The 25,639-nt window shown below is 33.4% G+C and overlaps 1 protein-coding gene and 4 non-coding genes across 5 annotated transcripts; 2 read left to right on the top strand and 3 right to left on the bottom strand.

Annotated features, from left to right (window-relative positions):
• Window positions 1-7,576: 7,576 nt before the first annotated feature.
• On the bottom strand, window positions 7,577-7,781 carry LOC128531948 (small nucleolar RNA U3). The gene has a single exon (XR_008361239.1). It is a non-coding gene; the product is annotated as a small nucleolar RNA U3 (small nucleolar RNA).
• A 1,911-nt stretch (window positions 7,782-9,692) lies between these two features.
• On the bottom strand, window positions 9,693-16,046 carry LOC128520601 (glutamate-rich protein 6-like). Its single transcript, XM_053494914.1, has 9 exons — window positions 15,954-16,046; window positions 15,674-15,766; window positions 14,826-14,914; window positions 13,244-13,287; window positions 12,833-13,002; window positions 11,450-11,523; window positions 11,198-11,350; window positions 10,386-10,611; window positions 9,693-10,298 (listed from the first exon to the last, which is right to left on the bottom strand). Exons 1-9 carry the CDS (start codon window positions 16,044-16,046, stop codon window positions 10,050-10,052), a joined length of 1,191 nt encoding a protein of 396 aa, XP_053350889.1. The 3' UTR covers window positions 9,693-10,049.
• Window positions 16,047-21,968: 5,922 nt separating this feature from the next.
• Window positions 21,969-22,180, bottom strand: LOC128531892 (small nucleolar RNA U3). The gene has a single exon (XR_008361230.1). It is a non-coding gene; the product is annotated as a small nucleolar RNA U3 (small nucleolar RNA).
• Window positions 22,181-22,712: 532 nt separating this feature from the next.
• Window positions 22,713-22,924, top strand: LOC128531869 (small nucleolar RNA U3). Its single transcript, XR_008361226.1, has one exon. It is a non-coding gene; the product is annotated as a small nucleolar RNA U3 (small nucleolar RNA).
• Window positions 22,925-25,391: 2,467 nt separating this feature from the next.
• LOC128531905 (small nucleolar RNA U3) lies at window positions 25,392-25,604 on the top strand. Its single transcript, XR_008361232.1, has one exon. It is a non-coding gene; the product is annotated as a small nucleolar RNA U3 (small nucleolar RNA).
• The last annotated feature ends 35 nt before the right edge of the window (window positions 25,605-25,639 follow it).

Below are 25,639 nucleotides of genomic sequence, written 5' to 3'. Positions count from 1 at the left end.
ACGGCTGCGTGTCGCTCTCTCCTTCTCTCTCTCTCGCCGGCGTCTTAAGGAGGCAGAGGCTGGGGCTTTGCCTCTGTCTTTCTTTGTGCGCTTTTCTTTCTTTCTTTCTTTCTTTCTTTCTTTCTTTGTCTTGGCCCTGATACCTTACCAGTGCTACCCCGTTCAGAACCCCGCATGGTAGCAGCCTGCGGATTTGCCCGTTCTGAACAGTTTAAGAGCGGCTCTGCCTTTTGCGCGAGCCGCATCGTTACATATATAAGTTATATCTGTGGTTTGAACAAAACAACATTGTAATACGATGCTTGATAAAATGGCTGGTGGTATAATTACCAAATTTTGAGATTCCATGAATTAAACATTGGCCTGTTTTTACGTTTTTTTTTTGTTTTTTTTACAAATGCTAAAATAATGGTGTACAATATGAAAATGGTCTTGAAATTAAGTATATTTTTGTGTATAATGGGCAATTTTTTATACTTGATGTTAACCTAATTAAAATGTTAATGTCTTTATAATTTTTTTTTCCTTTGCAGTTTTTCTGGTCCTTAATAAAAGGTGTGCTTTACTCGCAACAGGTAAGATCTACATCTACTAATGGAAATCTTGTTTCTTACATGACATTTCATTTGTTAGTTCCGAGTAGCTTGTTACTTTTTATTTAGTTTTATTTACAACATTAGACATGTGCCTAATTTCATAGTGAAATGTTTACTCACTTAATAGGATTGTATTAAGTATATTGAGTACTGTTTTTTTTCTCTTTTTGTTTTTTTTTAAGAATGCAACTGTTGAGAAGAAGAGGGAGTGCCTCATCAAGGCACTTTGTGTCTACCTAAATGAAGAACCGGACAGTCTCTTCAAAGAATATCTGGTAGGTAATGCTAATGATTACTGCAGAAGTAATGGTATCATTGGGCTCTTCAGAATATCACAATATCCATTTAGCCTTCTTAAATTATAAGTTAAAGCTGCTATTAGATGGCATCTGATCACAGGTGTACTTGGGAAAGGAACGTGAGAAATCAGTGTGGACCAAATGTTAGTGATTTAAAGACTAGAAAAACAACTACGGGAAAAAAATGCAATGCAAACAGGCTCTTTGGAATTCTGTATTAGTCTAGTGATTTCATTTTTGCTTTTTTGTGTATCAATAGGATACAGATGGCCGTGCTGCAGAGAGGATCTTGAAAATGTTGTATTTGGCATCTACAGGATCAATGTTGGAGGTGATGCCACTACCTCTCCAGCTGATGTTGGAATTATTATTGAGGGTGTTGAAGTGCTTTATGACTTGGGAGACATCGCTACTGCATGTACGGTCTTAATGTCTCCAGTTATCCTCAGGAACTGAAAACATTCTCTGAGGTACTGCAGAAGATCTTCCTCCAGCTGGTTGCTACCAGACTTTCACCAAAAGTACAGATGCTTAAAAACAAACTTTAAGTATAAACCAACATCAAGCACCTGAGTTGAGTTCCCAATAAAGGCCTTTTTTGCACTTTTTTGAAAATGTTTGGATGTTTTGTTTTGGATGCAATATATTTGGGCTTGTTTTGTATTTGATAGAAAAAATAGGGGTAAATGATCTTAATTTTGTTAATATGGTAAATTAACAAATGTTTAGTTGGTATTATTGACCTTAAGGACTGGGTTGTGCATTTTTCTTTTAATTATTATTATTTTTTTAAGATTCATACAGTGAGAACCTTTTTTGTTTTTTCTATTTTTTTGTGGGTGACATGATTTTTTTCTTACGTAAAACATGTCCAGAATACTGTTTTAATAATTTTTTTTGTGTGTGTGTGTCAAACACGCACATTTCCCCCCCCCCCCTCTTTAAATGTGTTAAAGTTGGGGAAAAAACGTTAAAATATGTTGCATTTTGTTTGCAGTATGACTTTTGTATTGTTGGACCATAATATTCCCAATTTCTCAATCGCACGTTGTGAACATATTTGCATGGCTTGTCATGTCAAAATACATGCCCGCTGCACACATCTCAAAAAGGTTTAGGATAAGAGATGATCGCCTTTACAATATACTAGAAAGACAACTGCTTAACTCTGATTTCACAATAATATTAAGCGAGTATATAGCAAACTCTCTCTTTTATCATAAACCCCTTTGATGGATCTGCAGACATGTATTTTCACAAAAAAAGACAATTTATAATTTAATTTAGGTTTGTATAAAAGTATTAATAGTTTCTTAAAGGTAAAATATCAATGTTTAGCAATGTAACATATTTTTTCTTGCTCCCAGCTTATGTGATAAAATAGTGCTTTGACAGAATTGCTGAATGAATTCACTCATGTTCAATTTATTTATATTAAAAATTTAAAAAATTTTCTGTCTGCTTTGTGAAATAATTATAGGTTTTAACCGTATTTATTACAACATAAACCTTTAAATTAGACAGTTCTGAACTGTAAAAAAGATGTTCATGAACCGTAAATATTACAGTGTACCCTGGAATTTGACGGGTATAAACAGTTTTTTTAGCAACATAAGTATGTTAATTAGACAGTTATAAACTGTAAAAAAAACTATTAAAATCCGTAAAATATACAGTACAGTGGTTGCAATCCCGTAAAAACTAATAACGTTGCTACCGTATTTTTGACGGTAAAGTTCTGGCAACCACAGCTGCCAGTTTTTTACCGTAAAATTTACGGTTTATTTTTTTACAGCGTAGCGTATCTAGGCAAAATCTCAATTTTAATGATAAGATTGGTAAATCAGAAAAAAATTTTAACAAAAGAATTTACTTTTATCCAAAGCAGATGGTCTTTCTCATTTTGTTTAGCCGTCCTTCTCTCTTTTGTTAATGATAAATGTATTAACGATATTAGTAAGCTTTTCTTGGATTTTGTTTGGGGAAATAAACCCCACAAACTTAAAAAGGATGTGCTTTCCGGCTGTAAAACTCAAGGGGGCCTTGACTTCTTAGACTTTGCAGACACCATCAATACTTTTAGAGTTAACTGGATTAAAAGATGTCTTATACAAGGTAATTCTTTATTGTTCTTTATACCAAATAATATGTTAAACATGATAGGTGGTCTCTCCTTTGTCTTAAAATGTAATTATTCCATTTCTAAATTGCCGGTTGATTTGTCCAAATTTCACCAACAGTGTATTCTTGCCTGGAAACTATGTTTTTCTCATAAATTTTCTCCTCACAAAATGCTCATTTGGAACAATGAACTAATTATGTTTCATAACCAATCTCTTTTTTTCCCTAGATGGTTCGACAATAACATTTCCAACATTCTTTTTTTTGTTTGACAAATCTGGCAATCTGTTGACATATGAGCAGTTCCTGATTCTCTGTAGACTTCCAGTTACTACTAAAGAATTTAATCTATTAATGAAAGCTATTCGCCCCGGTTTAATTACGCTCATTAAGAGTCACCTAGTTTATGGTTCTCATGAGCTCAGACAATCTAAATTAATGTTGGATGGTATTGATATATCTGATAAAAAATGCAACAATAAACACATTCGCCGGATCTTTCAAACTCAAAGAAGAATTACTCCGAGAGGGAAATTTTATTGGAGACCATAAATTCAAGATATTAAATGGCATAAAGCATGGCTTTTGCCTAGCATCTCTAACAAAATAAAAAATGTTCATTTTAAGATTCTCCACAAAATTAACCTGGTAAACTCAATTTTATCTAAATATTTGGAGGTAGAGGATAAATGTTCTTTCTGTGATACATTAAATGAAACTCTGATTCATTTGTTTGTTGAGTGTGAGAAAACAAAAAAATTCTTAATTCTTTTAAAAGACCACCTCTTGAACCACCTTAATGTGTCCTACTTCTTTACTGTTAAAGATATAATCTTTTATTATGAAAATCAACAGCTTGAATTTGTTGGTAATTATTTTATTTTACATGCAAAATACTTTATTCATAAACAGAGAATTAAAAAGGAACAATTGTATTTCCCTCTTTTCCTTCTAGAAATGACCTCAATTTTAAATTCTCTTAAATTAATTCAATTTAATAAGAAGAATAATAGACTTCTAGATAATTATGATATAATTTTTAACTTAAGTGCCTCTAGATGTATTACTTTCACGGTTTATACATAATTCTGATCCTCTTTTATCCGTTTTTTGGACTTTCAAATCTACAGTTCCTTGTCCTTTATATTCATTTTTTAAAAATGTAAGCCATCCAGCCAAGGAAGTTTAAGTTAAACCCCATCTCTTAGCTCATAAGCAGGCAAAAATGTTCTACGGTGTCAATGAACATAGTAAACATCTGTTAAAAGAACCTCAGCCTTCGCATTGTGACCAAGGGCGGCATACTGGGTGTTCTTTTTACATTTGGCACCTGTTCACTCAAACTCTCTGCATGAGGTCTGAAGAGGTATGACAATAATACTATGACTATGCAACTGAACTAAATATTTTAATGAAATAAATTTATCAGAGAGATAGAAAAACTTTATCAGTGGCCTATACAACCATTAGGAACATTTATTAAAAGGATTGATTTTACAAAAAAAAAATGTAAAAGGAGCAGAATGAATTCTGTAATTCTGTAGGGGACTATACACTTCCTACTAAGACTGGCCATGGAGGGAGCTGCATCTCCATTGGAATTTTTTTGTGTTGGACTTTCATTATGATGGTGGTGGTGTTCAGTACAGTTTCAGTTGTGCAGGTGTTTTTGTTTAGTTTTGAGAAGTAGCACTGTTTAGAAGAACAATTTTAGGATTTGTTTGCGTTTGCTTGTGTTTGTGCGATATCCAATATCAGAGTCTCAGGTCTCAGCTGTTTATGTTTAACCATAGTTCCCAAGCCATTGTATTTGACTTTTTTAAGTATAAAGTTTTTTTTTTAATAAAGATGCCTGCACATATAATATAGCCTCACATCTTTTACACACATTATTATTATTTAATGTCGCCTGGTAATGTCAATGGTATGGACCTCAAGTGGTTCTTATTGTCATTTCAAAGATATACAGCTATTGCAGTAAACAGTGACATGAAAAAATGTTACTCCATGGTGCTATATAGAACATAGATAAACCTAGGACTAAAAAGAAACTAAATTAGACTGTAAGAATAGGAACAGTACAATGCAGTGCTGACCAGTACACAAGTTATCATGATTTTTCTTTTGTACTTATCTCAGAGTGTGGGGCTCAGAGCAGATTTTATGTCTGTTCGTTTTTGCTTTCACAGCAAGATTTGTTTACAGGAAGTTTTTTTTTTCTTTTTTAGAGCACATTGGTGCCAAACACACATTTATCATCCACATCATCTTTAGCCTGCATGCAGGGTCGCTGTGGACCTTGTGCCTATTCTAGGAGACGTAGGGCACAAGGCAAGGTACACCCTGGACGGGGTGCCAATTCATTACTAGGCACACCCACGTACACTATGGTCAATTTGGTAATGCCACCAAAGTCTTAGACAGTCCCTTATTTTAGTACATTATATTACCTGAGGCCTCCAGGACAAGAGATAGGAACCACTGCAATAGCGGCTATAACATGTTGTCATAGTTTTACTCCTTCTGTTTTACCTGCCTTTTTGGTTCATTCCTGAGTTTAATTTTTGGATTCTGTGTGTCTGCCTAACCCATTGGAAGAACAACCTAGCAGTAGTGATGTTGAGGATGACACCAAAGTTCTGAAGCATGAGTTGCAGAAGGGTCGGATCCAAATGAAGTAACATCAATAAACACAGAAAGACGAGGACTTGCACTATATATTCAGAGAAATTTTTAATAATTTCTCCAAAAAAGGTAATTGCTGCAATCATTAGGATCATTAGTTATAGGCTCTTTTTTGTAAGTGGTACAGTTAAACCCTGGATGGTGAGCATAATTTGTTCTGAAAATATGCTTGCAATTCAAAAGCACTTGTATATCAAAGCAAATATTCCCATCAGTAATATAAAAAACTTAGATGATTTTCCACAACCTAAAAATATTCAGATCAAAATTATTAGTAAAAAATATAAAGTAAAAATTAACCTGCACTTTAAACAGAATTGTAGCCGGTGTGAGTGAGACAAGAGAGGAGAGTATGTTGGGGGGGGTGACTTTCACTCACACACACACACACACACACACACACACTAATAGAATCTTTGTATGAAAACTGAAATCTTTTTTTGTGTGACTTTAACTAGAAACCTCTCTAATGACACTTGCTTTTGTCTCTTTCAAAAGCAAGTGTTAATTTGTTTTAGGTTAATTTAAAAAATTAATTTAAAAAATAAAAATGTAAATCTAAAATAAAGGTTAATTTAAAAAATTTTAAATGTAAATCTGTCCTATCTGAGCTAGTCAGTTAATTAGGTCTCTTAACTAGCTAGCTGGTTCCAGTAGAGACGTGTTGTTAATTTACATTGTTGCATGTATGTAGCACATTGGTCCTGGAGGAACATTGTTTCGCTTCACTTACTTGACTTTTGGCTCCTTTTGAGGACTTCACAGAAATGTGATGTTGCATTGTTGTTAAACAAATTAATATCAGGGGGGTAATACTAAGTACAGTTTCTAAAGAACAGTCACAACACATGGACAAAAATAATAAAAATGCTTTACACACAAACGTGGACACAATGCTTTAGTACACATGCACACAGATGTTGACTATAGAAGTGACGCACGAGCACTGAGACTGAGAGTGGGACATGAATACCCACAGTCCTGCAGCGCAAGAGAGAGATTACCCAGAGTCCTGCAGCACGAGAGAGAAGAACCACTGGCTCAGCAAGATTTGCTTACAGAAAGATGTTTTTTTTTTGAGAGAACACTTGGCAGACAAAGCGTATATGTATTACTCGTATATCAAGACCTCGCATGTTTATCGAGTTAAAATTCATAAAAACATTTTGGTCATCTTGCATAACACTCGCAGAGCAAATTACGCGCAATCCAAGGTTTTACTGTATTTTGTTCACTTAATTTTCAAAGATTCAAATATGGTACTTATATGCACAAAAATATCCTTTGCACAGTGGATTTTTTAAATAACACAAAAAAGATGAAATCAATTATACTTTCAACTGTTTGTCCATATTAATTATTATGGTCTTTATTGTTATGGTCTTATTTGTTACACAAAACTTGTCCACTAGATGTCAGTACAATGCGTTCTTAAATTAAGCTTTGTGAAACGGGCATTTTAATGGAACTATTGGCTGGTTAGCGTTGACGCCAACACAAGACTTTATCTTCTCATCAAGGCCTAACTAATTTCATGCACCTTAGAATAGAGTACCTAACATTAGCTTTATTTCAGAATGCAGAGTTATAATAACTTTTTATATTGTACATATCAAGTTATCTGGGAATTTGGACATCAATTTCTGCTTCTAGCTTACAAAAGCCATTATTCAACTACCAGTAACAACAAAGTTGTGTTTGACAGCTTGGCAGGCTAGACAAACATGGATTTACTGTAACTAGAAAGTAACATAAGAAAATAAACACAGCACCTACTATGTAGTAAGACCTACTACAAGCTTTGAATAAACAATATGTTGCTTAAAACAAACCACATTATCAAGAACTTTGCTTCACATTACATCTATAACCATCATAACTCTGGTCACGTACTCTCCTTATCTTAAGGAATGTAGAATATTCATCAAGGATTATAGCTCATATAAAGCATTAACTGTAACCCAGTTGCTCAGAAGAGAACATCATATCTCATCATCATCATGATGATTAGAGACGTAATACTTTCCAATTACATTTCCTAGTAAGAAAGTATAGAAATGATCCCTGAACGTATAGTCTTTCTCTTTTACCACTAAGACAATCAGTAATCCCAAATAACAAACAAATCCTGAACATTGCGGATTTTAGTATGTACATGTACCACACAACTACACAACAATCCACATAAACTATACTTAGAACAAAACTATCCTTAATACACTTAAGCCTTATACTTTCCTTTTTCTGGGACAAAACATTTTTAAATTAATTATACTCTTAATATTCAACAAGTAGTTGAAATGTATGTTCTCAGTCTTAGTTCCTGATCTAGTGAACTAGCATGATGATTTTTTTTTTTTTATACAATTTTTTGCATAGAAACTCCAAATCACATACCTTAGTCTGAATAAAGGTATTAAATATTGATTAGGATTTGGTTAAATATTTCATCTCAACAGAATACTCCAGATATAGATATGCGGATATAGTAATGCATGCAAAAATATAATTTGAAGTTGACTGAAGCTTACTTAAATTAATCTTCCTACATGTAAATAGCATGAGTGAAATTAGAATGTTTGGATTTTTTTGTGAATTAAATTTTATTAAATAGTAAATTGCTTTAATATTTGTGCAAACAATCTTATAAACAATTGCATAAATCCGTACATATTAAATTTGATAAATAAGGTTAAGAAGCTGTGTACATAAGGAAACACATGAAGTATTTGATCCTTAGTTTAAAACAGAATAAAATATTGACTAATATTAACTTTTATAAGTGTTTCAATTCAGACAATTCTTAGATTAGGTAGATTATGTTGAAGTGGTATTATGTTTTGTTATTGTGTATGTAGGTGTGTTTGTCACTTATCACCAACACAATTACATAGTACCCACTTTTACAACTTCCAAATGTCATGAACCATTTCATCAGCAGTTGATTATTGGTACTGTATTTTATTAATACAGTATGAAAAAAATACATATTAATGTATAAAGTATGGCCAAAAGTATCTGGTCAGTTGTATAGGCTTTGTCTACTGCAGCATGATACTTTCCCTCCACTGGACCTAAGGAACACATTACAATTAACTATAATTTTTATATATTTAATTATAATATTAGTGTAATAATGTATTATTTTCACTTCTGCTCAGGCAATATTGTATTACTCTGCATTTAACTCTTGCTTTTTAATGTATTTATTTTACTTTTGGAAACACCAGAACTTCAGATCTAAAATTCTGTGATCTATTCCACTCAGCAGTAACATTTACCCAGAGTGCATCACTGTACTGTGTGAAGTAGACTGGATTTCCTCATCTATGTGCATAGAGTTTGAATGTTTCCCCATGCTTGGTGGGTTTCCCCTAGGTAGCCTACTCTGGTTTCCCTGTAGTGTGTGAATGAGCATGTAAGTATGCATGTATGTTTGTGCCTTGGCACCTTGTCCAGGGTATACAGTACCACGCTTCTATGCCCTAAGTATCCTGGGATAGCTCCACACACACACACACACACACACACACACGCTCCTGTGTATACATGATAAAGCGGTATAGATAATGAGGGAGTGACTGAGGTGCTGATATAAGAGATTGTCAGGAAGGAAATGGCAAAAAAAAACTGCATTTAATTTGTTATTCTTTGTGAAAGGGGTATAAGTATTGATCCCAGAAGTAACAAAGTGCAAATGCTTGATGTCACTTAAGATTTTTATTTTTTTTTTCGCATCTGTACGTGAGGATTTCCCGTATGGAATACTTTTAACTTCTACTTACTTTTTTATGAAAAACCTGTAATTTTACTGACTGAATTTTAAATGACTTTTTAGATAACAATCACACAAAAGTGCATTTTCTTATCTAATCATTCATAAGCATTTATGCTGTCACTCATGTAACATGAGGTTACATGAACTTGTAAATCATCTGGCAACACAGGCAACAAATTGTTAATTTATTTACTCATTATTAATACTTTCATTCTTATAAAAACGATGAAGATTTTAGATTTATGCAGAAAACAAATGTCTACGAGACTTCCACATTCATGTTTTCAACGGTATCAACTTCAATTGTGTTAAAATACTTTAAAATACTGTTCATCTGTAGCTCATTCAGATAGATATAAAAAAAATGGGTTTCATTGTGGAGTACCTGTACTTTTGTTCTTGAAACTCATTTTAGAGCATGTACTCAGGATTTTTTAATAAAGTCATTTTCTAATCTTCTAATTTTATGTGGTACTTCTGCTTATAATGGAGTACATTTTAGGCAAGTAGGTTTACTTTAGTATTGAATTTGTGCACTTTTTCCACCTCTGACTGGTCCAAGGTCAGAGGTCACTGGCAATCATGCAGGCAGCTCTGTATATAGGCCCTCTCCGCGTCCTCCATGCAGACACTGAAGCTGAGCCTGAGAAGTTTCCGTCCTTGAGAGACAAGGGCTGGGGGAAGCCTGAGAGCCCGATGCTTAGTGTCCAAGTGAAAAGTGAGGGCCCAACGCAGGCGTTCGAGGGCTAGCCGGGCAGTGAGCTTTTTCACCTTCAGCAACAGCTCCTCTTTACACAGAGTTGGCATGAGGTCGATTGGCTGTGCATGCACACAAACACAATGCTATGTAAATTGTCTTTCTTTCGCATACCTTTAGAAATTTCAAACAAATTTAATGTACTGTACCTTTGTGTAGCTGCCTACGCAAATGCGAGCCTGCTGTCCCGAGGCCAGGAAAGTCACAAAGACAGATTCTCGACCTTGTACTCTTACACCAATGTTTTTATTGAGTGACAGGTAGATGGGTTTGAACGGGGTTGGTTTGTTCTTGTTCTGTCCTGTCCATTTCCACTTCCGTCTCCTGGAGCTGTCTTCGTTTTGACTCAGGCCTCCCGACAGCTCCATGTATAATCTGGGAATATAATATTAAGCAGTCAGTTATTAATTCAATATAAAATAACAAGTTTATCATTACCATGCAAAGATTTTTATCTTTAATTATCAACATAACCTTTTTTTGTATTCATAATAATTAGTTTCTCAATATGTAACTAATCCAAATATTATTTACAGTATATACTAATCTATTACAATGGCATGAAAATGTTAAATGCAAAAAAACTAAACATTTTTGTTTATTTGTTTGTTTACAAATACATCAATCATATTTTGCAGCTATGAAAATAAATACATCATGAATTGTGTAAAAAAAAAAAAAAATCCAGTGTGAATATTAACAAAACTGGGTTAAAGAAAATGTCCATTAGCATGTAAGTAAAAAAGTGAGTCAAAATGTGTCTATTGTGTGAAAATCATAAAAATAAATACTATGTTAGTAGTGAAAATTACTGGATAATGTGAACCAATTGTATAAATTGAATTAGAATGATGAAAAGCTAAGCCGTGCATTTTAGGCAGAAAATGTGATTGTGTGTGTCTCATACAGGATATTATCAGCGATATAGCCAATGACTAACATGTGCACCTTGTGACCTTACCCTGTATTCCCATTACTATGGTAACAGGTGGCAATGCCACTAGACTGGAAGAACGCTCTAACTGTACAGCTTGTCCTGGTGTCATCAAAAATAATGCAGACCCCCTCCATGTCATCTACGAAAGTGATAATCGCTAAATTTCCTGAGGGATAGCTATGTTAGCAAGGATAAGGAATACACAGTTATTGACAGATACATGTTTGTAAAAATATGTGTTGGATCCATGTTAGCAATGTTTTCCAAAAAGGATACAAGACTTGGGATGTGCCATCTGGAAGCGCCATGAGAAATTTATTCCCATTCGAGTAAAACTTCTGGAGGTGGCCCTGTAATAAATAAGACAATAAATAAGGAGAAAAGGCTAACAAGTGTAGTTTTTGTTCTTATCTTTCTAAGAATGTATTCCTTTCATACCTTTCATTAATCTATTTATAGTAACATTTGGCAAATATTAAACAAGTCAGTGCCAGTTCTCAGGTATATACAGTCACTCCCTCTCTAGCATATGCTTCCTTTAAGACAAGTGTAAGAAATTATACTTAACCCCAACACAGACTTCACTCCCAAACGTGTAATTAAAGCATGCCTATTCACCATATTTTATTTTATTATCACAGAAGTGTTTTCCTGAATCTTCCTAACAAGTAAATATCATCTGAGTGACATTTTATCACTTATAGCGTGGTAGCAACAGTGGGCCATCAAGAACCACACTATGATTAAAAGGACATGTGACTTTCAGGTCTATTCAGATAGGTGAGAACAGAAGGTTCCCTTTCCATTGTTTCATCTACTGTATTTTACATTGATAGCGAATTCTCATTAACATAACGACCAAGAAGGTTTGTGTAAAATGGTATAAAGGTTATGTCAGAAATAGCTCAATGTTCAGTTTGACTCCACTGAATCCAGAGTGCTGCATCTACTCTGTTATGGTTACGCTGTAATAAACTTCGTCTTCTTGAAGATCTTCGACATCCTCTTAATTTTTTCTTACACAAGGGATCTTTTTGGATGGTTACTCAGACAGGGTTAGGATAAGCCTCTGATAGGAAAGCACTAGCTGCCCTATTTTACAAACAGGATCTGTATCACTTATGCCCCAATTAATAACACCCAAGAGTATAACTTTCCCACTTCAATTGTTAGGATTCAAATTTGAGATCTCTTGTTAGGACAATAACATGTGTCTTTTCTATGACACTACTTTAAAGGAAAACATTCTAATTATCTCTGCAAAGACTAGGCCCTGCTTTCAGTTGTGACTTGTTCTCCTACAGACTCAGGGTGCCTTCACACAGATCTCCGTACACTTGACCATTAAGTTTGTATAACATAAACATGGGCATGAATCATGTGTACATGATCATGTGGGGATCACTTGGGCACAGCATGAATCAAATATGAAATCCAAGTTTACCCAAACACAGAGCTAGACCTCATCATCACACAAATCATGAAAGTTTAAGTCCTGGATTTGGACTTAACAGAGATTTAGTTTCTTACGTCTATAGTCACAATGCTACTACTTTAGCCAAATAGTAATAAAATGATATTAAAATGAGATTTAAGTAATGAGAACTGTTTACTTATATAATTTCTAATCTAAGATTTTGAAATATAATTTGTAATCACCTGTTTATGGCAGAGACCAAATCCTGGAAGAAATGAACAAATATTGCTGCAGAGCTTGGCTGGTTTGGGCTTTGGCTCTTTCTTTCTGAAGCGTAAAAACTCAGAAAGCCGGAAACTGATGGTGGTGAACAAACGCGAAGACGTCACTTTACAGCCTGGAATCTCAGTTTCTGCCAGTAAAAATCCAGATTATAAACAGCAATGTTGCACCTTATGAAATTATATACCAGTGAAATAAATAAAAACTCTTAAATTATAATTAATTATTACTAATTATTTGTTTGAGGTGTTTATAGGTCATTAATGATCCATTTATGTCCAAACAGTCATGATTTCAAAAGTAAGTTGGAATTATTTTTTCTATATGTCTGGCTTTAAATCAGATCAAAAACAGCAAGATTGTGTACTCACGTTTTTTGGGCTTTCTGAGACTTTCCTTTGCAACTTGCTGCAATCTTTGAAAAAAAAAATAACAGGGACAAAAAAATAAATAAAGGAGTTTGTTTGTTCTCCTGTTTATTAAAATATAAAAAATATTTAAAATGTATTAAAGTTTAGTGACTGAATTCTAAAATATTTTAGCAGAGATAGTCATTAAGGACAATCAGTGGCTGTTTTAGCATTAATTTTGGTTCTAGAGTAAAATATATTAATTTTATAAATAGTTCATTTTATTTCATGTTCTGTATCAGATAAACAGAAAAATTTACTGCTGTTGTTGTCGTGAAAAATGTTTTGAGCAGAATAGGGCTTGGGATCGTAATATTACATTGCAGTCTATTCAGTGAAATTATGGCTGCTACATGATTTGTTTTGCTGCAGGCAGGAAATACTTAATCTGTACTAGCAGTCAGGTGCCAGGTCGGTTTTTTTTTATTTTTTATGTAATTAGTTTAAGATTTTGTTGTGTGGCCAAGAGCAGCAGTGCTTCACATGACTGTAATGATTAAAAAAATAGACGAGAGGATTAAGAGTGCATTAACTGAGTAAATACATGGATAATTTTTTAGTAAATGCACTTGTCTTAATGTGTTACAATTTTTTTAAGAATGCTTGCAATGCTGTTTATTTATAATACATAAGACAAAATTATAATCATCCATTTCAGTTTTTACATAGAGATTAATATTTAGCCTAACAGAAATGTTGATCTGAGTGCTGCCTTGATCTATAGCAATCATTATCTAATTCCCTAAATTATATGAATAATATATGCTCACATTATTTTATGTAGCCTAGCTTAGCTATCAAACAGAGGCTAATAAACATGCAAATTAGGACAGGATTGACATACCTTCATTTGAATGACTGTCTTAGCACAGTTTGCCTGTGTTATGCACTAAACTGCCCTGCTGCCATGGATCCTGACCTCCATCCCAACCCCAGCCATAATCACTATCAAATATTATATTACAATATATTATAGCTTATATCTTTATTATGAATAGATAGTACATTCCTATTATAATAAGCCATAATCACATGACAGTTTTGTAAGAATACAAAAAATGGTTTCTTTTATAATAAATCTGTTAAATGAAAAATTTAACTTCATATACAGTATAAATTTATTACTTATAAATGTGTAGGCACCAATGTGCCAAACCCCACAATGCAACACGGTCCACAAGCCCTATTTTTTGCTAATACACTTCTTACTAGACCTTGCAAATTTACTATACAAAATAGCATGCTTGCTGGGTTATATATGTTTTATACATCAAGAAAATACATCATTCCATATTATAAACATTTATTTTCATTATAACATTTACTTTTACTCAATTATTTAATTGACAAAATTTTAATTAAACAAACATTGCAAGCTAATCATTAGCAACTATTATGCTGTACCTAATATTTAGAGATTTTATTTATATATGTTGTTACTTTACAACACAAGTTAGTAATTTGCTTCCCATTCATGCTAAACCATGCCCATTTAGTGTGACACTGGGTGATAATTACACGTCTTGAGTCTCTCTTGTCCTACCCTTTCTCCTTGTTAGAGTCACTTTCCAACATGCGCCAGTACTGCTCCACCTTTTTGAACATCTCCATATACTGAGCACAGCAGAAATCCTGCAGGATGAGCACAAAAAGGATATACTGTATATATATATATATATATATATATATATATATATAAATTCAAAGTATACTTAAAATAGATCTCAATTTCTAGCATGGAGATTAGGATAGACATGTATGTTTCCATAACTAATGCCAGCCATCTTTATATACTCATTTGCAGGAACTATGTAACATATTTTCGGGCACCAGGCGCATATCTGTTTTTTCCTGGCGAAGGTACTTCAAAATAATAATTTGTATTTTAAAGACAAGAAATATGAGTTTAAACATAAATAAATAAATAAATAAATGCTATTAGTCTTTTGACTACTTCTGTCAAGGGGTTGCCACAGCAGATCAACCGATTCACATACATGACCTTGGAACAGGTTTTATGTAAGATGCCCTTCCTGATGACACCCATCAATTTTATTTAGGCTAGAGACCAGCACTGCATCCAGTAGATAGGGTTTGGGCACTGGGTGGGAATTGTGCCCATGCCTTCTGCGAGAAACCTACCACTGCCCATCCATAAATAAATAAACAAATAAATATTAAATAAATTTAGTTACAAATTATTGAGTTACAGTTTTGGACAATAGTATAAAAGTGAATTAAAATGATTGATAATTAAATAAGCACAAGTTTTGTGTTGACTGTGTCCAGAAGTTCTGTGTTTGCTTTGCAGACTTTCCATCAGAAGCTTTATGATATTAGCTACCTTTAGGTAGCCGGTGAAAGATACAGTAGTGAACCTTTTAAACCTACCTCTGGACGTGTGGGCTTTGAAAAATCAAGTGGAGGCCTTGCTTTCACACCACAAAACTCACACCAGACAGTGTGGTCACTAGTAGAGGGAGGCTGAAATAATTCAGAATACATACCTCTCATTAATTAAGACACTTAAATATTCGTAATAAATTATTAAATAAAACAAACAAACGTGTTTTTAGTGCTAAATTAATCAACTGAGTGAATAATTATTATTTCTACATCAAACTATCAAGTGAATGTTTTATTATGTGAAAGTATACAACATGTGCTCTACCAGAAGACCGATTTTTCTCCATTCTGACTCTCTTCTGTATCTTAGAACTCCATGGAAGCCACATTCCTCCGGTTCTTCCTCAATCTCCTCCATCTGCTCAAGAAGACCAGCAGAGAAGTGAAAACCTTAACACCCACTGGCTACTTGACCACACCTACAAGCACAATAAGTCGCGATTGTGATGTTTTGTGATGATGATTGTGATGTGACGCTGTCACAGAGACCGTTTAAGAAGTGGACAAACCCTCCGTGACGTCACCCAGAGGTTTTCCGAAAGAGCGGTTTTAAAGGTCAGCTGTGGAAGCTCTGCTCTTCCTTATAGGGAAATCTAATATACTGAAATACAGTTTACGTTCTGAATATATATTAAATGTAGTAAAAATATATTTAATTGCAAGTGTAAATATCTTTGATAATATACGTAAAAGTCTTCCTTAACATAATGTATTACGTTTATATTAATATTAATTAAAACGGGCGGATGGCGAGGTTGTAGCTTGAATTAAGTGTAAAGTTTAAGATAATTGTGTGGATCCCACATCTTTAATATAATGAGCTCAATAAAGAAAGCCAGCATGAGTTCAATTTGGTGTTTTTTTCACACACGTAAAAATATGATTGACATTTAGACAGACGTTCAGAGCGACTTCCGTCATTGGATAGATCTTTACACTTAATTACTAATTACTATCGATTAAACACTGTTAGGTAACATTGTCCTTTAATGTATTAAATATGTTTAAAAATGTTGATGCATTTTCAATTAATTTCCAGTAAAGAAATGAGTACGCTGACACATTACACAATAACACATTTTATTTAGCATTTAAAGACACTACCGGTCGCGCAGGCAATGAAGGACGAGATGCAGGTGAAACTGACTTGTTTATCTGCATTTTCAGTGAATTTGAACTCGTACACGCAGAGAAAGCGCATCTCTCTCTCTCTCTCTCTCTCTCTCTCTCGTAACACAGAAAGACGCTGCTAAATGAACTTGATAATAAGCCACAGGTGGAAAGTATTAGGCTACGTGTTACCCGCCGGCTTTATCCAATACATCACTAAAAAATGATTCTGTGGCCTTGTAAATTTCACAGTTATAAAAAAGTTATGTTACCTTAATAAAATCTCTAAAAGTCACATACATGATTGTTTGAGTTAGACAAATCAAAATAAATGCCTAAAAAAACAACTATTAATTTTGTCTTAAATTTACACCATAATTTAAGTTTACTTTACTAGTAAAAATCAGTATTTGACTAACTTAATTATATTTTTAACATGCACTTAATATTTTTTGATACATTTCAATTAAAATATCTGTTAATGTAGTAATTGTACTGATTAGTTTCAAGAACTACAATTATAAATTATTCCAACTCAATATTCTTTATTTTTAACAACAAAAACTTAAATAATTGAGTAAATTGCCCTGTGCAAGTGCTCATGTGAAGTCTGGTGTAACATCAGAGACAAGAACGCTGTGAAGATGTGAGAATGGACATGAAGCACCTGGAACATTCCTTACAAATCCTGGTGAGTAAACAGCTAACACAAGTTACTGTAATAATGACTCTGTCTGCCTGAACACACAACTTTATAGTGTGTGAGTTACTGTTCTGAATCCTGTCACAGCCGAGCTCCAGAGCTAACGATAGCTAGCAACAGGCCAGTCCTGGGGTTCAGTGTGATTTAGCTTGTTTGTTTCAACCACCAAACTGCTCAGCTAAAGCGGCGTTAATACAGACACTTAAACTCTGGTGTAAAAGGAGAGATTTAACACCGAGCAGCAGCGCTTGCATGTCCGGGTTTTTTCCGGGTTTCTCGGTGTAACCGGCCGCGGTTGTGCCGCAATATTTGAATTTCTCCCGCCAAATGCGGTGATTTTGCGCAGCCTACCGCCACTGTGGCGAGGATATAAAACTAACATGTTTAAATAATTACCGCATGTGTACCGGTCCACCTCACACACTGAACCGCGAGTCTGCTCGGTCACTCCGACACTTTAAGGAAAAAAACTCAGAACAAAGCAGGTTTAAACAGCAGAAATGAGGTGCAGTGTCCGGACTCTGGTACTGTTTTATCCGTTACTGTATATGAGTATTTTTAACATTATTAAACACTGAGCACGCAGCAGCAGATGTTATAAAATAAATGTGCTAAGTACTGTACTAGTAACTAAAGCTATGAAATATAAAGATTTAGTGAAAATACAACATCTCAGAATTAGAATTGGGAGAAAGTAATATGAAATTAAAATATTGAAGTGAAACATTATGTATGTTCTGATATGTAAGTAAAAGAACCTAAAACTGATTGATTTTGTGTGTGTGTGTTTGTGTGAAACATGTTATATATTTTCTATATCTCTTTCACAGCACCAACACCACTAATGAAGAGAAGTTGAATAGAGACAAAACAGGAGGTAAATGTCAACTTTTTAAAATGTTACAGAAGTATTAAATGTGTAACCATTGAATCAAAGATAGAAATAGACTATTAGTCCAAAAAGTATGTATTTGAATGGAAGTACTATTTTACCAGTCTGGTAGACTTTATATTAACAGTCACACTTGTACTTACTTGTATACTATTGTTCCTTTTTTAGGTGCCAGCATTATTGGATGGCGGTGTAAGCTCTGCACATTTGTCGTATCATCAAAAGGAATTTCGATCATTACCGAGTAAAGCATGGTACTGTTGGTCATGGATATTTAGTGTCCTGTCTTCATTTAGACTGTCATTGCTTCTTTAAGACCTGACAAGGTCTGCACACACATTTGTATGGATCCCACAGTTTGCAGGAAACTGAAGTGTGAAGGTGTGCAATCTTTCAGATGTAAAATGTGACTCATTAGATTCTAATACAAAAGTCTACTTTCCATGTGTTAACTGTATAATACTTGTGGCAGGAGTATTGTTTCTGAAACTGTTTACTAATAACATAAATTCAGCTCTTTGTTTATGATTTTGTTACATGTCATTTGCAAAGTAAACCAGGTTGAGTTTAGACTTCATGTCTTGTCCAATTTGGCAAATAAATGTTTAATTAAAATGAAAATGTGTGTATTGTTTCTTTCATTCAGTTAAAATATTTAGTAAATGTAGCACATTTGTTTATTAAATAATAGTATAATTTTCAGTATCTTCTTCCTTCCATTTCAATTATATCTACTCAATTATTTTACTCATTTTCACTTTTCATTAACTTCTAATTTTCATTACATTTACTCAATTTTGTACATCATTGTACTAAATATAGTTATTCAAGTCTACTTAATTTTTTTACTGACTTTTACTCAATTCATGAAGTATATTTTACATGATTTTTATATTTTTTTATATTTACTCAATATTTTTAAGTGTAAAAATGTTTCACCAAAAAAATTGAGTACAGCACAGTTTTATTTTTTAGAGTGTGGACACATTCTGGTTATATCTTTAATATTTCCTATACATTTAAAATAAATAATCTAATATAATATTTAATTAAACATCACGTTACTACCAAGGCATCTTCTACATCAATCATCTAATTACATTTTTAATTAGTAATACACAGTGTCCACTTTTAAAAATAAAAATCTCAGAACATTTTATTTTATTTATTTTTTTCAATTAGCCATGTGCACTTTAGAAAGACGTAATACTTTCCAATCACATCCCCTAGTTATAAACTATAGAAATGTTTATTGAAAGAATGGCCTTCCACTGACACTTAGTGACCCAAAATAACACAGAAATCAAAAAAATGGGATGGATGGATTTTAGATTCTATACATAACACACAGCAATCCACATAACTATGCTAAAGACAAAACCTACCCTTACTACACTAAAGTATTACTAGGTTTACGTCAGTTTTTGAAGTTTTACTCAACTACATTTTAAGGAGAATCATAATAAAAATAAAAACTATAATTGTAAACCTTACATTTTTAATTAGTAATACACCGTGTCCACTTTTAAATACAAATCTCAGAAGTTTTTTTAAATGTATTTTTCCTTGCCAATCAGCCATTTGCACTTTAAACCATTATTGATATTTTATTAATAAAGCATGAAAAAAAAAATTACACAGTTCGACAAAAGTGTCTGACCATCACACCTATGAGCCGTCTTCGAACTGCAACAACATTAGCATCACACAAATGTAAGGGCTTCGTCTTCTGTAGCATTATACTGTCCCTTATCTGGGGCACATTATAATTATTATAATTTTTATATTCATAATTAACGCCAATAATAAAGTATATTTTTTCAAACTGTCGTACATGTTTTTATGGCAGTGCATTTTATTTTTTTTACCAGTAGACATAGATACAGACTTTATCTTCGTCGCCTTGGACCGTTGCATCATCACCACTGTATTGGTGTAGCAAGCCTGTCGTGTAAATAAACGCATGTAAAGTAAATGTATGTACATTTATTTATTTGTTTGTTTTGTTAAAGTTATTGTTAAATAATAGTAAAGGCCTAATTGATTGTTAATAGCTGTCGCCCTCTAATGGGCAGCTTGATAATTACATATTGTAGCGTTACCATGTGACTAATCAGATGACCAATAAGGAAGTTAGTGTTTTCCATGATATGCAGCTACCGTATGTGTTGCAGTAAATCAGCAACAATCTGCGTTCATCATTGGCCTTTGGTAGCTTCGTCGGTATGTTTTTTGTTCTTATTCTGGTATCTTTCATGGGACCTGTAATTCCCACATATATTTGTTTATATCAGCTTTATTTTCACATGGAAAAGAAAGTTGTAATGTCTCTTTGCTTATTGTTACATACCTGCTTATTTAAGGTAATGACAAGCAGGTATGTAATAAGTAAAAGGGACATTACAACTTACTTACAACTAACAATACAAAATGTTAAGGCATTACCTTATTTCCCAACATTTTGTAGTTTCATAGTTTTACCTCGTCATAGTTTTTTTTTTTTTATTTACCAAAAAAAAAATCTAAACTGTATTTCGTTCATTTGTGTTTGTGTACGCGGGGCGCCGGACTAACGAGTATCTATACAGGCACATACATTTTTGAAAAGCATGTGATTTGAGGCTGAGCTCTTATTGGATTTTTTTCAAATCATCCTTGGGGTGCAGCACTGTGCCCCCTGAACCCTCCCACTTTTGTTCTTATAGCCAATCATAGGCTCATGTGATTGGACCATTCTTGCCGAGTCTTATTAACGATTGTTAGTTAATGTATTGAATAGTGATTGACGCGGAAGAGAGCTAAATATTAGAGGAAGTTCTGCAATTTCTTTGATAAAATACCCCTTCGCAAGGCGATCGGACGAAGAAAGAAAAAAGTTAAAGTGCTTGGACCAGATCGACCTGATCTTCTAATTAAGCAGCAATCAAGTGATCACGGCCGAGCTTACACTCTGATTTATTTATTCTATCGTGTTTAATTATTGGTATTTAAGGATTCACTTCTTTCAGTACTGTAAGTAAAATCTCTGTGTTCTGACCTGGAGCACAGGAAAAGACAATAACATAAATATAATTTAAACCACTTTAACAACTTTTGAACACAGTTCAGTCTATTAAATTATATGAAGGTATTATGGAATTTCTCCACAATAAATAACACAGTAAAATAATTTAAATTCATGAATGACACGTGAGTTTCATGTATCTTTACACCTTGCAAGTAATTCAATCAGGTAAGCCTAGAATTAATACGCACTTCTTTCATTGAGCATCTAGAAGGGTTAGTATTATACCGGTCAAACCGCATTTTTAGCGTCGCATAAACAATGATCCAACTTCAGAATGTGGATGATGAGTGATAAAAAATTTTGACCCATGAATGCTACCCAATTTCTATACGTCATTTTTATGCACAATAATTAATGAATCGAACAATATATATTTAGTGGGTTAAATGAGATTGTACAATAGTATACGCCAAAAATCCATCAGACGTGGAGATACGCACTGATAGATTAACAACATAGATTTCATGTTCTATTTTTCATACATTCTATACATATATATTTAAAAAACATCACTCTGATCGTGTGTTCTTCCTCTACTGTCTTAGAAAAACAGAGAAAACTCATCAATGATCATAGCACATGCTACAAGCATTAACTATAATCCGATTCATGCTCAGAAGATTACACCACATCTCATCATCGTGATTAGGGAGACGTAACACTTTCTAATCACATTTCCTAGTTAAAAACTATAGAAATGATCCCTGAAAGTATAGTCTTAACTGGTTAAGTGAATCGACAGACAGACACTTTAAATAACACACATATCCTGAAGATGGTAGGTTTCAGTTTTTTGAATTGAGGAGCAAGTACATAATATTCTGCCTCCTCATATAGTTTTTAGATGTAGCAAGGCAGTGCAGGTTTTTACAGAGCGCAGGTATTAGTCACATAACCCAGGATAGTATTGTATTTGTTTTGTTTGATTGAATGATTGCAATGAAATTAGTTATTTGTTGGGGTTGAGCCGACTGTCTTCATCTAGTGGTTGACTGAGGTACTACAGGATCGAATGACTACGCGGAAGTAAGTCATGCAAATAGGTGCAAAGCATCATGGGAATTTTATTTTAATCTCATATAAAGTATATTTTCGCTTTAATTTAAAATGTAAATCCATGTTATTTTGGCTGAATAGTAATTTACGTCGATTGCTGTTAATTTTTACGAGTTATTTTTAGAACCTGAAACCTACCGTTTTCATGATCAGTGTGGCATTTGAAGTGTCCGCCTGTCCGTGCTGTTGAAAAGTTAAGACTATACTTTCAGGGATCATTTCTATAGTATTTAACTAGGAAATGTGATTAGAAAGTGTTACGTCTCCCTATTCACGATGATGAGCTTTGATGTATTCCTCTGAGCGTGAAGCGGATTGTAGCTAGTGCTTTTTGCATGTGCTATGATCATTGATGAACGTTCTATGTCTTTTTAAGGCAGTAGAGGAGGAGTACATGATCAGAGTGATTATGGATACATTGTATAAAGTAAGATGCTTGAAACAGAGGCAATTCATTGGGATTTAATTGATACCCAGTCTTAGGAGAATCTAGAGCGGTTATAGAAAAAGCTTAATAAAATATGCGATTCAGAAGCGATAGAGGAGTTTACTTGGATCATATTAAAATAACCGCTAAAAATATTTTAATGTCGTATTATAAAAGAAAGTTTATAGTACTCTTTTTACACACTCTTTTATGGCTAATGAGAAATCCGGAACCTTCAATACAGCTCACTGTTTTTCACCGAGTGATTTTCGTGTAACACATGACTACAGAAGTATGGTGGTTTGTACAGATCAAGAAATTTCGGTAAGTCTTCTGTTAACTTTGAAATGGGCTCTCTCTTCAGATCGTTAGCGCAGTTTACCATATATTTACCATACATATACATTTATTTTGGATCGGTATAATCTCTGCTAGACGTTCAATAGAGAAAGTGTGTGTCAGCGTTAGGCTTGATCTGAGTTACTTACATGATGGAAAATTATTTATCGTTATAAAGAGCCACAAAAGTAATGTGTTAACAAGTATAAATTTAGATTTTTTTTACTGAGTTAATTATTGTGGATAACTATTTAATATTATGTCATTTCTATTTACTTCACAATCGCTGTCTTTTCCTGTGTTTCAGGTCAGAACACAGCTTTTGCTTACAAATACTGAAAAAGTGAATATTTAAATACTCGTAATTAATAGTTAACAAGAAAAAAACTCGATATGTTAGGAAAAGCATAGATTATATATAATTATATGTAATATATGTAATTTAATATAAAGTGAGATGTTGAACAATATACAGGACGGTACACCAATTTAGTGGTGTATATAATACACCAATATAAGATTACTTGCTTTAAAATACAGTAAGTTCAGGTATTAGTGTATTATATTAAGTATTAAGATTCTAAGTAACTGTAAAAATACAGTAGTTTATACAATATATCATACATAGAATATAAACGTTTGAAGGAAAACATTGTCTCATTAAAATCAGTTGTACAAAGTTAACATTATAGCGCTTTTCCTTAAAAATGCATAAATAAATAAATACATTTCACAGTTTACCTGTGTTTCTTTACAGGCCATTCTTACTGCATAAATACAGCGGTGATGTTGACGTATCACAGCAACAGACCAAGGGGATCGTCTATGATGTCTATTGGTAAAATTATGCACTGCCATACAATCGTGCATGACACGTGAAACAGAACATGTCAAATCCCTAAAACCACATGTATAAACTTCGAACAAGTCGTAATAATTCAGATATAAATTTCTAATGTTCCTATAAAAATAATAAAGCACATTAGGAAGCAATTGATCGTGAATTGAAAGCAGATAACTGCTTGTTGGATGCTGCCACTTTAAGAAAGTTGTTTCAGTGGGGTCATGTGATCACTTAAGCAGAGGGCACAGGGGAAGAGAGAGGGCTGAAAAAAAAAACATGTTCTGCTGTAGCTTAAACTTGAAATGATTTGAAACTTAAAATATGATATAAACTACATATTACCCGCGTGGTGAGAAATGTTTTTGTTGTTTATGTAATTCCATGTTTGTAATATAATTATATGACAGTTAGCATTTGCGATTAATACCACAGAGCCTAAACAAATAATATCTGCTTGTGTTTGGTGTTTGTGTAGACATACTGTAGACTGTAAAATGTTACTTCTTGAAATACTTTTGCAATATGTGGTACATTTTATTGATAGACAAAGTTTAACACGTTTGTTAGATCAAGAATTTTCTTGAAATCCATATTATCATGTGATAATGCTTAGTGCAATATGTGACATGTAAATTACTAAATATTAATTGTTAGTTTTGTGTTACAGTCTGACCGCATGTATGCACATATAAATGTACATTGATTCTAAACTAAAAGTAAACTACTACAACAACAAGAACGACCAAATGTGTATGGTGTGAATTCTGCACTAGTGGAATAAAGACAAAATGAAGTTCCGAATTAATGTTAACATTTCACGGGTAACAATGCAATATTGATTCAACAGGTTGAAAACATAGCCTACATTATTAGTATAAATTGATTATATAAAAAAAATGTTATTGATTATAATGTGCCCCAGATAAAGGCAAGTAGCCTGTACTGTAATGTTATGTCAAACAAAGTCTATTCAATTATATGGTGCTGATGTTGTTGCATTTTGAAGGAGGTTCGCATATGGGTGTCATGGTCAGATATCCAGACGCAGTTTTTCCATCTTGTAAACTTTAATATGTATTATTTTCATGCTTTATTAATAAAATATCAATAATCATTTAAAACGCCCATGGCTGATTGGCAAGAGAAAAGCAACTGAAAAATCTCCTGACATTTGCATGTGTAGTACTAGTGGAGAATTTAAAATCCACCATTTTCAGGAGTTCTGTGTTATTTGGGGCCACAGAGTGTCTGAAGGTAGAAAAGTTAAGACTATACTTTCAGGGATCATTTCTATAGTATTTAACTAGGAAATGTGATTGGAAAGTGTTACGTTTTCCTAATCACAATGATGAGTCATGATGTACTTTTCTAAGTGTGAGTCAGATTAGAGCTTGTGCTTACTGCATGAGCTTTAATCATTGATGACTGTTCTTTGTCTTTTAAAAGATGATAGAAGAAGAGTACATGATCTGAGTGATTTTGGTTATATTGGTTAAAAAGCAGAATGGAGTAG

This window comes from Clarias gariepinus, chromosome 1 (genome assembly GCF_024256425.1).
Source record: "Clarias gariepinus isolate MV-2021 ecotype Netherlands chromosome 1, CGAR_prim_01v2, whole genome shotgun sequence".
Taxonomy (NCBI): Eukaryota; Metazoa; Chordata; class Actinopteri; order Siluriformes; family Clariidae; genus Clarias; species Clarias gariepinus.
The sequence above is the reverse complement of the archived record's forward strand: the minus strand, read 5'-3'. Positions and strand labels throughout refer to the sequence as shown.

Excerpts from the sequence above, each read along its gene's own strand:
- LOC128520601 (XM_053494914.1), bottom strand. The coding sequence starts at position 16,046 with ATGGAGGAGATTGAGGAAGAACCGGAGGAATGTGGCTTCCATGGAGTT. Across the intron at positions 11,351-11,449 it reads GATGGCACATCCCAAGTCTT|CTATCCCTCAGGAAATTTAG; the intron begins GTATCCTTTTTG and ends TTGCTAACATAG. Across the intron at positions 10,612-11,197 it reads CATAGTAATGGGAATACAGG|ATTATACATGGAGCTGTCGG; the intron begins GTAAGGTCACAA and ends TTATATTCCCAG.